The sequence below is a fragment of the Lachnellula hyalina genome (genome assembly GCF_007821495.1).
Source record: "Lachnellula hyalina strain CBS 185.66 chromosome Unknown contig00234, whole genome shotgun sequence".
Lineage (NCBI taxonomy): Eukaryota > Fungi > Ascomycota > Leotiomycetes > Helotiales > Lachnaceae > Lachnellula > Lachnellula hyalina.
This window is the reverse complement of record NW_022157348.1, coordinates 1-17,732: the sequence shown is the minus strand read 5'-3', so window position 1 is coordinate 17,732 and position 17,732 is coordinate 1. Positions and strand designations below refer to the sequence as shown.

At 48.9% G+C, this 17,732-nt stretch overlaps 5 protein-coding genes across 5 annotated transcripts; 4 read left to right on the top strand and 1 right to left on the bottom strand.

The window, feature by feature from the left end:
- Positions 1 to 1,423: 1,423 nt before the first annotated feature.
- On the bottom strand, positions 1,424 to 3,175 carry LHYA1_G008596 (uncharacterized protein; the record flags this gene model as incomplete). The annotated part of the gene is made up of 1 exon (XM_031153516.1): positions 1,424 to 3,175. One exon carries the CDS (start codon positions 3,173 to 3,175, stop codon positions 1,424 to 1,426), a length of 1,752 nt encoding a protein of 583 aa, XP_031001528.1.
- Positions 3,176 to 6,761: 3,586 nt separating this feature from the next.
- On the top strand, positions 6,762 to 7,987 carry SFT2 (Protein transport protein; the record flags this gene model as incomplete). Its single annotated transcript, XM_031153515.1, has 5 exons — positions 6,762 to 6,984; positions 7,155 to 7,275; positions 7,572 to 7,722; positions 7,779 to 7,915; positions 7,972 to 7,987. The coding sequence occupies 5 exons, from the start codon at positions 6,762 to 6,764 to the stop codon at positions 7,985 to 7,987; spliced, it is 648 nt and encodes a 215-aa protein (XP_031001531.1).
- A 2,169-nt stretch (positions 7,988 to 10,156) lies between these two features.
- On the top strand, positions 10,157 to 13,568 carry LHYA1_G008594 (putative HTH La-type RNA-binding protein; the record flags this gene model as incomplete). The annotated part of the gene is made up of 2 exons (XM_031153514.1): positions 10,157 to 12,924; positions 12,980 to 13,568. The coding sequence occupies 2 exons, from the start codon at positions 10,157 to 10,159 to the stop codon at positions 13,566 to 13,568; spliced, it is 3,357 nt and encodes a 1,118-aa protein (XP_031001530.1).
- A 1,115-nt stretch (positions 13,569 to 14,683) lies between these two features.
- On the top strand, positions 14,684 to 16,458 carry LHYA1_G008593 (uncharacterized protein; the record flags this gene model as incomplete). Its single annotated transcript, XM_031153513.1, has 4 exons — positions 14,684 to 14,893; positions 14,957 to 15,099; positions 15,245 to 15,440; positions 15,574 to 16,458. The coding sequence occupies 4 exons, from the start codon at positions 14,684 to 14,686 to the stop codon at positions 16,456 to 16,458; spliced, it is 1,434 nt and encodes a 477-aa protein (XP_031001533.1).
- A 488-nt stretch (positions 16,459 to 16,946) lies between these two features.
- Positions 16,947 to 17,714, top strand: LHYA1_G008592 (uncharacterized protein; the record flags this gene model as incomplete). The annotated part of the gene is made up of 1 exon (XM_031153512.1): positions 16,947 to 17,714. A coding segment is annotated over one exon (768 nt), but the record flags the coding sequence as incomplete, so codon positions are not given.
- Between the last annotated feature and the right edge of the window lie 18 nt (positions 17,715 to 17,732).

Here is a 17,732-nt window from a genome sequence, read left to right as displayed (position 1 = left end):
AAATGATTTTTTATAAAGATTATCATAGCAAACCGTGAATCGTTCCCTTCTATCGAGTAGAGTAAATGTTGCCATGTCACAATCACGTCAAGCAACAATGGGACTTGCATGCAAAAAACATCTATCTATCTAGGAACCGGTTCCCTTCTCTTCTCATCAGCGCCCACGCGTCGAAAGCCCTTTTACTCCGAGACAGTTCAATAGACTGACTACTCTTTTCTACCTCAATCCGAAACTCAACTCCCACAAACCAGTCTCCCAATTCAAATTTTCAAATGAAACATTACATTGCATTGCATATCATCGCAGCACCGTGTCCTAGCATCAGTCAATACAATACATACCCCATCGTCATCACCAACCGCCCAGATCCGACAGATCCAAAAAGGCAAGTGCCACTCACTCAGCTCAACTCAATGAATACGCCAATGAGCAGCTCAGCTTCGCTTCACGCGTATGCCGAGGTAATGCAGTGCGACCCGGCCTATCAATCGAGATACTAGGTAGGTATATTGATATTGATGCTCAAAGTAACTACCGCTATCGATCGATACCGGTAACTGTTCCGGGCGATAAGGGCTTGAATGAGTGCGACGACTAAATAGCATAGGTACCTACCTAGGTAGAGAAGTATCTATCGACTGACTCTGGTGTAGGTAATCAAAACACATGTCCCACGCTCACCTCACACGAAACGTTGGACCAATACTCCGAGGCCTGTTCTAGAAGCTTTTATTTCCGGAATCTGGATTTCGGGGAATTGTGACTGACGCTTGGGTAGGTACCCAAGAATCGGAATTAGTATTACAGAAGACAGAACGGTACGATGAGCTGTCATGGAGCATTTTCGGACTGTCACAGTTAACGTCTGTGTTTGCAAAGTCAAGAGCGCCGAGGTAAAAGTAGAGTAGGGTATTCAACTGATATATTTCAAATCCAGCAAATCCAGCTAAATGGAATGCTAGCTAGGCGGGGTTATCCTAAACCCCCCAGTATTCAAGGAAAACAAAGCAAACGCAGCGGTAGGTATCATAAAGGGGTTCCAACAAAACAATCCAACAAATGCAAGCCAAGCGAGAGCAACCGAAACAGGGGGAATTAAGAACAATGAGGTGGCGAGGCACCAGAAATATGAATGCGAGAAGTGAATGATGATGATGTGCAATCCCAAAAGCCGCAACCCAATCCCGTGCTAGACTAAATTCATGCCGAGCTGGGGGCAAAAAAAAAAGAGATCAAAATTACAGCACTGAAACGCCTATCCATCCCCAATGGCAAAGCCCCCAAACTACCTTCAAATGCAGAGAACCCCGTGCGAGTCCAAATCAATACAAAAAAACCAGGTCAAGATAAAATGAGGACAAAAAGAAAACCCGTCCTCCACGTGATATGTCCGCGGACTAGTAGGCAGTGCAAGGTATGACTACGAAGTGAGGTCCATTCCATATTCGTCTTCCTCTTTGAAACTGATTGATCCGGCTCCACTGCCTCCGCTGTTATGTCCGCTCCAGAATTGGCCGGGTCCGCCCATACCAGGCTGGTTGTCACCACCTGTGCTGTGGTTTTCTGGGCTAAGCGAAGTATCATTTTGGCCTAAAGAACTACCAACAGGGTCACCCTTGACGTCGGTATGCTTTGGAACTCGAAGACCGGTACCCGGTGCACGGGAATAGTGAAACTTTCCTCCGTCGTTCTTGATCATCGCATCCATCAGCTCGGTTTGCATACGTCTTTCATCTTCGGTCTCCTCGAACGGGAACGTGCCGCCCAACTCAGTAATGATATTGGCGAGGTCTTCTTGCTGTTGAAGCTTGGTGTGAAGCATCCACATGAGATCGCGAGTCCAGCTCACTGCACCATTGAGGATGTCGCCTTTGTTTGGACCCTTGTCTTTCTCTTCAATCGGAATTCCCGTAGTGATATTACCTGCGGTAGCCCTTCGTGCGCCAGGTCCAGCAAGACCTGACGTTGCTTGAGGAGGGCTCATACCAGAAGGGGGCTGAGACAGACCAGCAAGGGTGGGTGACAATGGCCCGTTGTTTTGCAGAGCCTTCCGTACTTTCTCATCCTCGAGGCGATGGAGAGGAACAAGATGACTTAATTCTTGAATTCGCTCATTGATATTGTCTCGCCTCCGGCGCTCGACCAGGTTGTGGGACTCTCGTCTCCTCCTCCTCTTCATTTCTTGGGATTGTAAAGCAGGAGCATTGCCAGCCTGATGCCCGTTGTTCAACTTGGCCGGCATCGATGTGCCCTTGAGAAGAATATCAGAAATTTGTGGGTTAGGATGAACACCTTGAGTTGGCGAAGAAAATTCAGAGCCTGGGAAGGAGGTAAGACTACTGGGTGTCTGATCCCATTGGCCAGATAATGTTTTCTGGTGTCGATGTTGTGACGTCCGAATGGGAGTTGGAAATGTGCCGTTTTCGGCCGAACCAATATTCAGAGAAGAGATAGCAGGGGTCTTGGGAGTCAATGGGCTTCTAGCACTAGAGCTCTTCCTTTGCATCACTTGGGACAACCGGGGTCTTTGTCTCGCGGCGTCCGCCGATCCATTGTGCATGTCTGATCCAGGAAGAGGTGAGCCGTTGTAGGAGACAGGCGAGTGGAGTGAGTTGCTGAAGTTGTTTTGCGGCTGCATGTGCCTAAATTGGGCATGATTGAAGTTATGCACAAAAGGGCTTTGGATGGGATCGCCGTCTGGAGTATTGGAGTAGCCATTTATGTGGTTAGGATCGATCGATAAGGCAGCATTACCATTTTGACCCGAGTATATGTTTTGTTGAAAATCGTTCCCGTAGTCCATGCCAAATTCTTGGCGGTTGGCCTGCATACCCTGGTTGGAATGCGATTCGTTCATTGTCCCAATACTCTCGAGTAATTCGTCATCCTCGAACATAGCTCCCTTGGAGAAGCTTGCATTTGCATGAGGTGCAGGCGCTTGAGATGTGAAATTGTTTTGAAACGGGGATCCGTATCCATTTGGGATGGCAACCCCGTTACTCGCCATAGTGAGATCGCTAGGGTTGATGCTCCCACTCTGGCCACCGAAGTGGTTGTAGTTTTGTTGGAAGCCTTGCTGATTCCCCCCCATAAATCTTTGGTTGTGGGATGCGAAGAACTGGTCTTCAGGCTCGTCTTTGATGAATGGGCTGGAGGCACCCGTGCCAGCCATTTTGGGTTCACTGACTGACCAGTTGCTTAGAATTATGTCGCCGAGGTAGCCCCTGGGTTTGTTCTATAGCTCTTTATAAAATCGATTGCCGATAACGATATCTATGTGTGACCCCAAAAAATTAGCAGCTGTTATTGCCAGAAGAAAAAAGCAAGCATAAGAATTCGAGGTGTTATTGGTACGAAGTAGCAAACTATGTGACTTGAGGTCGCAGGAGAGGCTGCTTCCGTGCGCTGAAAAGCCCGCAGCCGGCCCAATGTTCGTTGCTGGATATAAAATGTAAATTGATGTCATAAAAGTTTGGACTTACAGCGGCGAAATTGTCGCAGAAATCGGACACGCAGATTATACCGTCTCCTCGTCGTGAAATGCGATTGCAGTAGCAGACGTGGATAATTTAGAGACGGTCTGTAGATTCTTATGCCACGGCTGTCTTGCAGTATTGGCGTACAAAGCGATTGCCTGTGGAAGTTTTCAGTTGCCGCTTCTGAGCACAGTGTGGTCGCGGCGACGGGACAGTGCGGAATATGATAATCGATTGTTGCGAGACGTGATATTGGTTATATGCCAGAAAAGCAAGGCGAGAGTGGTCTCGGAGATAAATATACACCCAAACAACCGCTGCTGAAGAATATCCACGATGCGTTGCTTTACTGCAGCCTCGAACAGGCGGTCGGAGAGGTAACGGTGAAGGATTGTTGGCGGGTTGGTTCGGCTTGCACTTGCGGGACGGTTGTACAGCGATGTAAGGGTAAATGGCGGAATCGTGAAGTGTGGAGAAAATCGAGGGCGGAGGGGCGATAAGATGTCTGGTATGACAAGACCAGGTGGGCGTGGAGTAGTCTCTCGAGTCACTCCGGTCGATGCGGGACAAGACAAGTACAGGTTCGCTCGCGGTACGGTACGGTACAGTACGGGGTATTTGTACAGCCTCTGTCGATGTTAGAATGCCAGTTGCCGTGCTACAGAGACTAAGGCAGAAACGGGGACGGAGACAGAGACTTGGTAGTGGGATTGGGCGGTCGAGGTGATTGAGGTGGTCGAGGTCTGAATTGAGTTGAAAGCTACAATCGGTGAAGAAGCAAGCAAGCCATGCAATGACGGGTTTGGCTCGCTTCGTGAATCCCGCTAGTGGAAGCAACGTCAAGCCAAATAACTCCGTCTTTAGCTCTCAATATCTCGAGTAGCGGCCGAGTATAAGTGTACACTAATAGAGGCGGTATGTAGGAAGTGTATCTGGTACAGTATACACCAAGCTACGAGATACCTGGGATACCGCGGCTATCTTGGGATATTCCCCTATCGCAAGCCCGAGATCTGCCCGTGAGTTATTTCGAGAAACGCAACGGCGGGGTTATTGACTTCAACGCCTCTTTGCGGAGAAAAGGACCAGGACCACGGCGCGCGACGATATAATGCGTCTCTCGGAATTAATAGAGATGATGAGGAACTTCCCAGGCAACAAGGATGCGCGTTCCTAAGACAACGGTACATATATCAGAATTATGTCGGGGCTTTCCTTGGTCAAGTTGGTTTTATTTAGGCGGCGGGTGCCACGGCTGTCTTCTTCGTATGCCTAGCGCTTCGCTCTGGTCTGGACCTGTCGCCCTTGGACCTTGGTATTTGGATGGCGGGCGGCGGATGGCGGATGCGAACGGCTTCTAATATACAGCCAAAACAATTTATATTGGGGGCTGGTGATGTATTGTGTCTTATAATGAGCTGACTGTGTGCGTTGGGGCCACTCTAAGTGAGATGTCGAGATGTTAAGTATTGACTCGGTACTTCGTACTTCTCTGGCCGTAAGCAGCAGGTAGATGGATACTTGTTACTTGGAGGCAAGTAATGATACAATAACGTGACTGGGCTTGGTGTGGAGACACTGCAGCTGGATCTGAGATTGATCTGAGGAGATGGATTTGGATGGATGCGGAACATTAGACCTGAGCTGCGCAAGCATAGTTATATGTCCTCCGGATACCCTTCTTGCATACATCATCCAGCCACTGCACCTCCTGATTGCTGCTCTTGACCAGAGTGTCTCCTCTTTCAGACTCCGGGCAGACCCTCAAGTCTCACTTAAGCTTGTCTGGGTCGAAAAATTATGAGTCTAAAAGATGATGGAGGGGTAGGATATTTAGGATGGGAGGGGGGTGTGAGAGGGAGGAATGATAGAGGGCAGCCACACTGCCACAGCTGATTCGTAATGGAACGCCGAAAATGTCTGATAGCCTGATTCAGTAGCCTGCCAGTGGAAGAGTACCTAGGTAGGTAGAGTTTGGTAGACTGAACGAGTGGAACAATATTGTCTTCACTGCTTTACGTCCCTTGTCCGATACGAAGGACTTACATTCCTTGGGGACTCGATCAGTCCACCGTCCCTTATCCGTTATCAGAGTGTTTGGTCTAGGTACCCATCTGCTTCTGCGTCCTAAGCAGCCTGTCTCACTATCAAGCAAGCGCCGGCGTTGTTGCCACTGGTCCAACAGCCGGCAGTAGTATATACGGAGGGAGTTAAACATTACCGGTACGCGCTGGCCCGTTGCTGTAGATCTCACGCTCGCCTCGCTCCCTCAAAGGCCCGAACCGTTGCGCTCGCCCGCTTCTTGCTCGAGGTATGGGCATGGGTATGAATAATAGGTATGGGGATGGGGATGGGGATGGGGATGGGTGGCCATAGCATGGACTGAACCATATACGTAAACGTGGACCCTGGCTGCAGAAGAGGGCAAAAGCCGGGGTTACGTTGCACAGTCGTGTTAGAAACTACGGTTCTGGTGCTTGTGGTTCTTCCCTTCCCTTCCTTCCATTCGATTCGCTAAGGCAGATGCGCTTGTGTTCAGGACAGAAAAGCGTACTTGGACGACAAATAATTTCGCCTCTTCTCAAGATTCCCATAACCATAACACACATACTGTACGGCCACCACCCCCCTCCACCTCAGCAAGGCTAAGGTAGTCCATGTTTCTTTGTCTCGTCTCGTCTCATCTCGTCTTGGCTTTTGTTTTCAATAACCTGGCTTTTCGCATACCACACCAACACCATACCAAGGAACCTCCACCAAACTACCACCCAAATCTCCACCTCGTTCTGCCATCTTTCACCTAGCCGGCCCGTCGCATTCCCATAGCAGGCCAACTTTGCCATCGAAGCCCGACTCCGACACCCACCTCCGGCCAATCACAGCTCCCACCACAATCACACCACCCCCCTTCTCCAAAAGCTTCTTTCACTAAGAGCTCAAGTTGGTCACGAGGAAGGGCGTCAAGTCGGGAACAATCTGTCTAGCTCCAACCCTGGTCGACTTCAAGAGGTCATTCGTTCGTCAACCCATTCAAACGCACAACATACCTGCAGAGCCTATTCACCCTCCTACTGGCCCCTCCACTCATTCTTGACTAGAGCCCGACTCTTTACCTACTTTCCGCTGATCACTTTCACTGCTGCTGCACTGTCGGCGGCTATCTCTCTCGATCGTCCTAATTCCTGCAGGGTAGGACGATAACTCGCAAATCTACGACAGACTAGAGCGGGGGTTGTAACAACCTTAATTCTCAACTACCGGCGATCTGTACCTACACCTACTATGGCATCCTCATCCTTCAGAGACTCCATGAATTCCCTCGGATGGTCACGCCGAGATCCGGATGTGCCTGTCAACACTGCTCAGCAGACCGGCCTCTTATCGTCAATCAAGTCGTTGAACCCTTTTGGCGACAGTGGCTATGTTAGACTTCCAACGACTGAGGGAGCCGGGGCACCACTTCCGGCCAGGACTCGTCGAGAAGAAGATGAGGCTTGGTTTGCTTGTGAGTCAACATATTCTTGATTCCCTTCCACGTTTCACTGTGCCTGCATCAGCCTTCAGCCATACTCACGGACCATGTGGGATATGCGGCCAAAGTGCAGCCAAAGTAGCTAGATCTCGTTCGTATTACTCTAGATAAAGATTTGAGAGGCTGACCCACATCTTCTATAGTGAGCAGATGGGACCGAATTCTTATCTTCAGTGGCTGCAATCTCGGTGCTCTTGCTTGTTTTGTTATTGTTTTTGCCTTATGGCCGATCATGATGGCAAAGCCTCGCAAGTTTGCTATCTTGTAAGTTCCCCCATCTTCTTGTCTCTGATGTTTTGCCTTGCAGAGGTCATCCAATGCGGTTTTGAGACAAGTTACTTCTCGGCAACCGCGCCCGCTGCAGGTATCCGTCTTGCATGCATCCTTCAACCTCATGCATACTCTATTCTCTAGCTCCGATTTCTTGATTTTAGTGCACCTTGTCAATATCGTATTGGACTTGGAATCAAGGAAGAGGGAGCCTATTATTATCTATTGAACTCGATATGATTCATAATCCGATCATGTATGAAGACTGACTGTGGCATGTGATACACCAGATGGTCCTTGGGTTCAGCCTTGTTCCTTGCATCATGGGCTGCTATGATGGGCCCAATTACTTATGCCCAGCACCTGATATCGACACCACGCCTCCCTTTCACTGCAGCTTATTTCGGGTCCATTGCCCTCACTCTATATTTCAGTCTCGGTGTAAGCACTTTCATCAACCTCAAATGTGTGTCTTGCTAACCAAGTGCTACTTGTAGCTTGGAAATACAATCTTGACCTTCATATCCTCCATTGTGCAGTTGGCTTGTTTGTTATGGTATCTAGTCAGCTACTTCCCTATGGGATCGAGTGGGCTGCGGCTTGCGACAACCTTTGGGGCTCAAAGAGCTGCCGCGTAAGTAACCCCTCGTTAAAGTATCGTGTAAGTACAAAACTAATTTACCTATGTAGTTGGGTGACAGGTTAACAGAGGCGCAGCAGGCACAGCTAAATCTAGACGCTCATACACCGCACCCAGTGCGAATTGAACCCCAAGAAAATCAAGTCTTCTCTCCGTCCTTATTTTTGAAGCGTGGTCATGTGATATCGCCTCGATGCGAATTGGTGAGACGCGTGTTTGCGCGTCAGCTAGTAACGGCAACCTGCTTGGAACTGAATCTTAGGTATTCCTGCATTGTTGACCTAAGAATGATATAATAGCCTTTCGGGCAATAACATCCCAAACATTCCATATTCCCGTGCTCCCGTGCTTTGAGTAACAACTCGGGTGCAGTGTTTCAACCAATAATGTTCCGCGATGCGTGATATCTTCAATTATACATTTCAAAACGCTCCATGAACAGGATTCAAACTACTTTGATTTTGAAATATGAATATAAAGAGGAGAAGTGTAGGAGTAGAATGGATGGTTTCCGGTAAAGGAGTCGGCCTCCAAATAAGTTTGAATTTGATTATTTAGATCTAGAATATTAAAATCCGTGCCTGGAGGTGGGCTTACCAGCAACAATTCTCACCCCAGATCACTAGGATGAGAGAAGTGAAGATGGGGGGAGAAGAGTTTCCATTATCGAAATCAAGCTGGCAGATTCCTATAAGGGGTGTTTTGCCTGTTCGTTGGCCGACTCGACTCTGGTTTCTAGGTGGCTAATACGAAGTACTCGTACACGAGAAAAGCCCACCATCTCTCCTACCCACCAGCAAGACTATTCTTAACGGTGGTTGAACCTGTGTTTCCTTATATTATTGAATAGGTTGCTTGATGAAGTGGAACATCTCGACGTCGCACGGGAATTCACGGGCTATTAAGAATCGGAGCTGTCGGATCAGGAACACACATTTACATTAGGTTAACTTAAATAGCCGGCACTATCTCAGGGTTGCAAGAGCACCAGGACAGGGCAGAGAACGCTCCAATAGAACCTCTTCCGGAGGGGTTCCGGTGCAGAATCAGCCATCCCATACCATTATTCAGCCGTATAAGGAATGAAATTCTTGAGTACTGAAAGGTTTGCAAGCATGATCAAGTAAAAATAAGTTTAAAAAGATAAGCTGGTACACCCAAAAAGTGTTGCGTTGGTTCGTAGTCAATAATTTGCTTTCTGTGCTGGTCCACAGACTATTTTGCGGGAAAGACTGCCGCACTAATTTTTTTTGATTCCATCAAATCAGCGAACCTCAACCTCTCCTCCTCCCCAACAGTGCCTCTTCTCTCCGTCTTCCTTTCGACTCTGCATTCAAAAAAAGAAAGCCAGAGAAGGATAGAGGACTGCTCACGTCTACTCGGTATTCTCTACGACCACGATCGACCTTTCTTTGCATTATTTTTGTGGTGCAGAACGTGCCGCACGCTTTGACGACGAGTGGTTTTTGGTCCCACGACCATTGCTGCCTCAACGGTCCAACGAAACGAAATATAACGCAGGTTATTTTTGATATTGAGGAATCGCTGGTACTATTGTTGCCCGAGGTTTGATGTTTGTTCCCGTTGGCTATCTAGACGTCTTTTCTTTTCTTGGTCGGCGCCAGAGATATTTGCGCACGTAGCAAAATTTTGCTGTCGCCGACCGAGATCTACCGCGTTTTGCATCTGCTACTCATCTCGTGCTGGAACCATTAAGCTAACATTCACTCTGTATCCAGTCTTTTGTGGCGCCATTGAAATTCTTCTTCAAGCGTCGCCAGCATCGTTTGTGTCATCAAACAGACAGACCTTCAGCTTTTCGCTCTACGCGAGTCTATCAACAACATCTCAAGTGTCAATTATCGGTACTTGATCTGCCTGTAATACCCACGATATCCCTCTCGAATCGAAACCCTCGACGATTGTGCGACTGAAATCTCGGTTTTTTTTTTTTCGCTCACGACCCCACAAAATCTTGCGAAGAATTGCCTCCCCCATATCCCACCTTCCAATTCAACCGACCTTCATTTCTAGAAGTCCTCCAAGAGAATCAGCAAGACCTACCTGGTCGACGCTGAGGGTGAGTCGTGCGGAGAGGTCGAGCACACCTCTCCGGACATCCACAATTGGAGGTGACTGAAGATCGCCTGCCAGTGGTCAAGTGGCAGCAGACAAGGCCTCTACTTCCTAGTATAATATTCCGATCCTCGCACGAGTCTCTTCAAATAGTTCACAATGAGCTCTACTACTTCAAGGCCAGCGGCAGAGGCTGCTCCAGCCGCACCTGCTTTCTCATATGCACAGGCTGCGAAGAGCCGTGTTTCTTCAGCCAACGCTTCAAGTGCTGCCTCAAATCACGCGGCTTCTGGCATTAGCACACCGGCAAAGGGGACGAATACCTTGACAAATACGCCCTCCGGTGGTTCGGAACGAGGCGATCAAAGTGTCAATGGAAGCATCGAAGCTCCAAGTCGGACTGAACAATTAGGGGATGGATCGAATACGGAATCAAAGGTGACGTCGTCAATAAAGTCCGTATCGCGGCCAGTGTCCCCGAGTTTAGGCACGGCGTCAACATCGACACTTCCAAAGGAGGACGACGACTTCATATTAGTGGGAGGACCAAACGATTCTGGACGAGAAAAACTACCGCAGGACAAACCTACGAACGAAAAACACTCCGATGGCAACGAGGGGAAAAAAGGCAAGAAGGGAAAGAAGCAAAAGAAAGACGAGAAGGGAGCAGCCGAAAAGGAGAAGGAAGAGGTCAAGCCAGAAGTGTTTGTTCCAGCTCCATTACCGACTGTAAATTTCTGGCAGAAACGCAAGGCTGAAGCAGCCAAGAAGCCGGCGGCTGTTGCCCAAACTCCGCAAGCTGAGCTCTCAACCTCAAACGACACTGGTAAATCTCCTGAGAACAAGAGGCGAGGCAAGTCCACTGGTGTTGAAGAATCCGAGAAACCGGTCAGTGTGGCACAAAACGGCGTGGCAAAAGATGCCTTGAGTCCAAGCAAGTCGCAGAAGAAGAACATAGAAGGATCAGGCAAGGCTAAAGAAGATCAATTGACGAAGAGATCTGGTGCGCGAGGAAGTAGAGGTCCCGAGGAAAAGTCATCGGCTAGCCCCCTGCCCCCACCTGTTGAAGATTCGATGTCATGGCCAACCCCCGAAACCGCCCTGGAGGAAGAGAAACGCAAAGTCTCGGAGAAAGTAGATAAGGAGGAGAAAGATGATAACGGTTCTAATAAACCTAGGCCGAAGGAGAAGTGGGTTCCAGTGCCGTACGTTCCATCAGTTGCTTTCAATACGCCATTGCCATCGAGAGGTGGTCGAGGCCGTGGAGGAGCTCGTGGGGGTCGAACAGAAGCTGCTGGTCGTTCAGTCCATACAGCCGGGGTAGCTGGAGACAAGGCACAAAATACCGCAATTGGCACTCCTTCCGCAGAGTCTGAAAAGCATCTGAGTAGAGGTGATGCTCCCCGTGCAGCTTCTTTACCCCCAAATTCAGCAAAGCGACAGCCAAATGATCAGTTTGGAGCCAAAGATCAACGCAAACCTTTGATCACGACCGGAACAGATAAGTCAAAGAGTGGCGCAAGTAAGGGCGAGTCTGGCGTGAGCGCAGAATTCACTGCCAATGCCAATGGTCCTGATATCAACCCCGACCATCCTCGAGGCGAACACTCTAGGGACTTCAAATCAGAGCAGGGTGTATCCCTTGATAGCAACGGTAGAAGTCCTGTCGATCGCAGAAGTGAACCCAACGCGAGGGCATTTGAACAGTCGAAGGAAGGCGGAAACTACGGCAAAGATAGCAATCGTGAGAGGGGAGATGGTCGTTCCGAACGTGGCCGAGGAGGTTTCCGCGGAGCCAGAGGTCATAATAACTTCCAAAATGGCCAGCAACATCCTCAACACATCTTCACCAATGGTCATGGGGCCCAGCCACCAAATGGTTATCCCGTTCGAAGCGCTGGTCCTTATAGCCCTCCTCTTCAACCGCCCCCATTTAGCAACCAGTACGCTATGCCACCTTCTAGAGGCGGACGTGGTGGTTCCTCTCGATCACAGTCAATACCCAATACTGCTAATATCTATGGCCGATACCCTTCCAATGGTGCTCCTAACTCCCAGCATATGCCATCCCTGCAGACTTCAAATCAAATGTACGACTACCAGCCTATGCAGTCTATGAGTGCTACCCCTTTTAATCCCTATATTGATCACATTTCGGTGCTTGCAATGGTAACAATGCAACTGGAATATTACTTCTCAATTGACAATCTTTGCAAGGATATGTTCCTTCGACAACACATGGACTCTCAAGGATTCGTTCTGTTGTCAAAAGTCGCCAACTTCAGGCGTCTTCAAGCTCTCACGCAAGAGTTTGAGCTGATTCGTCACGCTTGTGAGCAGTCGGACATTATCGATCTCGTTCGGGGAGACGATAACCTTGATCGAGTTCGAAGGAAGGAGGGATGGGAGAAGTGGGTCATGGCAATGGAAGAGAGACACGAGACGGCAAAAAATGATGGCCCGGCCCAGGTGTTTCGACCACACAGGTCTCACCAAATGGGGTCTATGATGATGCCTGGTAACCATGCAATGTCACCCCCACCTTTTTCCCCTAATGGAACGGAGTTTCGACCTTATGTAAATGGCGCACCGGCTGTACCTATCATAAACGGCAACGGTAACCACTACCATCCCGAGACTCCACTGTCAGCTGCTGTCCCTGACTTTGCTCCTGGTTTACATGCCCTGAATGGTGCACCTGATCCTCTCGAGGTAGAAACTACTTTCAGTGACGAGGAGGTCGCAAATCTTACTCTCGTCTTCGCTCAACCCAAAGGTTCAGATGAATCAAAACCTAAGTTACCATTTCACAAGGCATCCTCGAGGACGTTCTCCAATGGTTCTATCGACAGTAGATCAATCGCAGAGGAGATCGATGACAACCGTCAAGGGCGTGCTCTTACCAACGGGGCACGTGTTACCGAAACGTAAGAACTAGATGCTGTGCCCTGTTGTCCAGCTTGCTAACTGTTTCTACTGTAGTTCTCCTGATGCTATCAGACGCTCAAGAAGTCCATTTACCCCTCTTTCACCAACCAAGACAGCCTTCGGTAATGGACCACCTGTCATGTGGGTCAAAGGACAGAGACAGCAAGCTCCAGTCTCTGAGCAAAACTCCGAGGAGTCTTACACGGCCTTCCGTGCTCGTGCTTTAAAACATCGCGACGCATCTGCACACGGAGAGACCCACGCCGATATGAAACTTCTTTATGAATTCTGGTCACATTTCCTTTGCCGAAATTTCAATTTAACGATGTACAACGAGTTTCGAAGCTATGCTTTCGAGGATTCGAGATTACATGCCCTGAGCGGGATGCAGAACTTGATATCTTATTATGATGAGATTCTGAACAGCAAGAAGAAGGTCATTCCAGAGACCCTCGCACGCCATTACGTCGAGCTAGTTAAGAGCGAAGACGCCACCGACCGGCCCGCATTCGAAAAACTTCGAGCAGCGTGGCGAAATGGGGCTCTTGATATGAAGAGCAGAAAGAAGATTGACAACTTTGTTGATCAAAAGTTGAAGGAGGAACTTGAACGGGCTCCAAAGCAGAAGTCGGATTCATCCTGATCGCGTCGAATCGTCGGTCCCTTTATATTTGCGTTGGTGCTACTGTTCTTGAGCAACCCGTCCTGATCTATATCGGCATTCGAACTCACAGCAGATCGTATTAGCGTCCGACGCCTTTTGGCAAACATCAGCTTCAGCATATGCAGGTGAAAATGCTAAGCACCTCACATTGATTGTATCTACGAGTTTTGTTTTGTGGTATTCACGGCGTTTGTTAGGAGCACAGAAAGATTGGATGGAGATCTCTGCCACATCTTGGCAGTGTGCTTTCATCTCCATCACATCGAGCATGACTTTCTTTGCTATTCTGTTTGGTTTACAACAGCACATGTTCATAGCTCTGGCACACCCACATGTCACCCAAAAGTCTAGGCAGATTCTGATTTTGCCCGTCAGGCGTAATGCTTTCTTCTGATAATGGGGCCTGCATGCACGCTTCAGATTGATGGTTTTCCAAAATTTGGCTTTTCGCGTCCAGTTCTACTTCGATACCTCATATGGGGGTGGCCGGTCTTACAAACAAATATAGAGAAAACACGAACCTTGCTGCTTGTATCATAGCAAAAATATCAGCAAAATCCTTATGCAGTGTGTTTTATATTCAGTGAATAATCATGTTGTGACTTGAAGGAGGTCTGGCCTAACGTCTGCTGTGGTCTATGTTCCCTACTGCATCTCTCGAAGTGGGCTTGCCTTTAGAACTTCCTCTAGCAATTTTGATCCAAGATGTCTTACTAGATTCTCGTCTTCACAGCCGCATCTTCTTATTCCTGGTTGAATTCTGATTGTCCACTTGGAAGTGGGATAGTAGGTCTTTGAGACTCCTCGAATCAATTGACAGGTTGATGCTTCCTAGCAATCAATGACTGGCCAATTGAACACTCTGTCGGCATAGACATACCCTGCAAGGTGGAATAACAGATTGAATTTCGACACTTTTCTAGACATTCACTTTCAATTTCCCAGATCTGTACTCGCCTGCAATGATTCTCTCATCGCTCCTGCCTGTAACATCTCACCAAAATCCAGAACTCAACCTCCGAGTCTCTATATACCGCTACTCGCGGCCAATCATAACACTACGCACTGTATAAACACGTCAATCCTTGAACATAATGTCAACCCCCACAGCTCCCATCGAAGTTGGCAATGGCCCAAAGAAACCAAGTCTGATCTCCGTAGACGAACTCGTCAAGATCATGGAAGCCAACACGCTGCAAGACGATCCTCGAGAGAAGAAAACGGAGCGATCTAGCAAGCTTGTCAAGGCGTATCTGATCCAGAATGAGCCTGAGTTTGTTAGGGTCATGGGGTTCAGAGATAGAGTAAGTTGTGTTTATCAGTCCGGGGTGAATTTGAAGGGCGACGACGCTCATACAGATTGCTAGGGTTGGATGCAAAACAAGGACAAGGGTGATGCTTTCTTCAAGGCGCAGCGTGAAAGAGCGGATAATACGGATATTTCCGGGGAGCAGAAGTTCTTTCGTATGATGATCCAGATTGCTGATGAGATGAATGGGATGACTGGAGCGTAGGTTATTGGGGATTTCAATTGTATCCTATTCCGGCATGGTTCTTGAGCATTTGCTCTAGGGACATCTCACGGCTTCTGGTTCATTACTTCATACTCTTCTTAAACTTCCCTTAACACTCAAACTGACCTTCCTTCTCTGCAGTCTTTCTCCGCAAACAGCTCGCGGTTCAGATATGAAGGTTTTAGATATATGTATGGCACCAGGAGGATATACTGCAGCGGTTCTTAGGTTCAATCCCAGGGCCAAAGCTTTCGCAATCACACTGCCCATGGAGCAAGGAGGCCACCCGATTCATATTGAGCGGAACCGTTTGGCGGGGCTTCAGCTGTTGGATGTCGTAAGTGATCAATTCGGTTACAAAAACATACAAGTCAAGATAGTCTATTATCTTACATTCTGCACGCGCCCGTCCATTTTACTCGAAATTTGTTCTCAAAGAACTTACTGACTCCCATACTGTTATGCCATAGACTATGCTTGTCAACGAATATACCGACAAGCCAATCACACCAGGGCATCCAGACCGAAAGAAGTTCCTAACGATCCGTCCCTTTAAATTCCATTCGTTCGATCTGGTCTTCTGCGATGGCATGGTTTTGAGAACCCAACAACGCGAAGACTACCGAGAGGGGAATGAAGTTATCCGTCTCTCTACTTCGCAGCTCATTCTGGCAATGCAACGAATTAAGGCAGGTGGCACATTGGTCATGCTGCTGCACAAGATCGATTCGTTCCCGGCGGCGAATATCTTGTATAAATTCAGCAAATTTGCGAAGCTCGAGGCGTTCAAGCCACAGAAGAAGCACGGTACTCGAAGCTCGTTCTATATGATAGCCAAGGATGTGCAGCCGAGCCACGAGGCAGCGAAGGCTGTGGTCGCAGAGTGGAAGGAGGCCTGGTGGAAGGCTACGTTTGGAGGCGAGGCTGGTATAGGAGAGCCGAAAGTAGACCCCCCAGAGAGCGTTGTGTTCAATATGCTAGAAGAGTTTGGAGAGCAATTGATGGAAATGGGTCGCCCTATTTGGAGAATTCAGGGGGATGCGTTGAGCCGGACGGAATATGCTGGTGATGGATCCATTGACATTGCGCGTTCCGAGACTGCTGTGGATTTGTCAGGCACTATCAATTCATCTCCTTGGAGAGATTTGCGAGAGAGCTTGAAAGAGAACGTTCCTCTTCAAACTTCTGGCAGTCCAGTCGGACCATCTTCTTGGCGAGCTTTGAGAGAGAATGTTCCACCTCAAAGCAGTGCTAATCCTGTCACACCATCTCCGTGGGATGTTATGAGAGAAAGTATGAAGGAGAGACTTCCTCCTCATAGCTCCCCTCTGCATAAGGACCTAAAAGGTATCTGAGAGTTTGCATGATCAATTAGGTGGTCAGGGTACAAGGATAAGGGAATAGGCGTTTATATTTGGCTTGGGGCGGGCAATAAGATAGCATATGTTGAGCCTCTCGTAGTACAGCTCGCAGAATTCATTGCAATTCGGTTCTGAGATACACATTCAAATATAATTTGTGACACCTATGACTCGAGGTACCAGGGGTTAGGCTGGGCTGGTCCAATTCAGGGGCACCCCCGAAGCGAGGCGTTGCTGTGTTGGCAACCAGAATATCATTCGAGAACCACCCACTACCAGTCAGAGTTCGCATGAGCCAATTCACACCAATTGACAGCACTTGATAGCATTGATTGATTGAAGATTCTAGTTACCTCTCATCCCCAATTCTTGAACAGGGTCTACTCACAAAGCAATTAGGGTCGAACTCATCTCATTGCGGGGTTATCTCTTATCAGCCAGTGTCAACAAAGCCTATTGAGCGGTCAATCAACGAACGAAGAATGCGGTCCAACGTTCTAGCTACATCCCTTTTCCTCCTCCCCATATCCGCCCTCCAAATCCCCTCCATCTTCGCACCCTTCTACGAAACACACACCGAATCCCTCATCCTCTCCAACGAAACGCTAATATCAGCAGAAAACGAACCCCACGACCTGTTAAAGAGAGATGGCTCTTGCCCAGCCAACTTCGGCTCTTGCTCAACCCTCAATGCGAAATACGGAGGCGCCTGCTGCACAGCAGGTTCGATATGTACTACCGACAAAGCGAAGAACATAGCTTGCTGTCCGACAGGTGCAACATGTACCGGGACCCTGGCCGCTGCTACTGCCGCTTCGACAACTGGAACTGGAGGAGCAGTGCTAGGAGGGACTACAGCTACAGCCAGCTCGAATTCCGCAACTACAACAACGACAAACTCGGGCAGTTCGGCGTCAATAACTGGCACTGCATCTTACCCCAGCAACCCCTACTTCCCATTCCCCTACATCGCAACCTCATACCCCAACTCGGCAGCCTGCAACACGGCGTTCCTCGCCTGCCAGACCAACTACGCAGCCTGCACGGCCGACCTTCAGGGCGGCAGCGGCTCCAACTTCGCTGTGACCATCATAGCGCCGTCGGGTGGGGGCGTGACGGTTAGTCCGAGCGTGCAGAGCTTGGGGACTGCGAGCGCGACGAGCATCTGTAGTTCGCTGAGTAGCGAGGCGTGTTTCAATATCCAGAGTGCCAATTGTGCGCAGTTTGGGAGTGGGGAGGGAGGCAGCTTTGTTATTAGCGGGACGGCG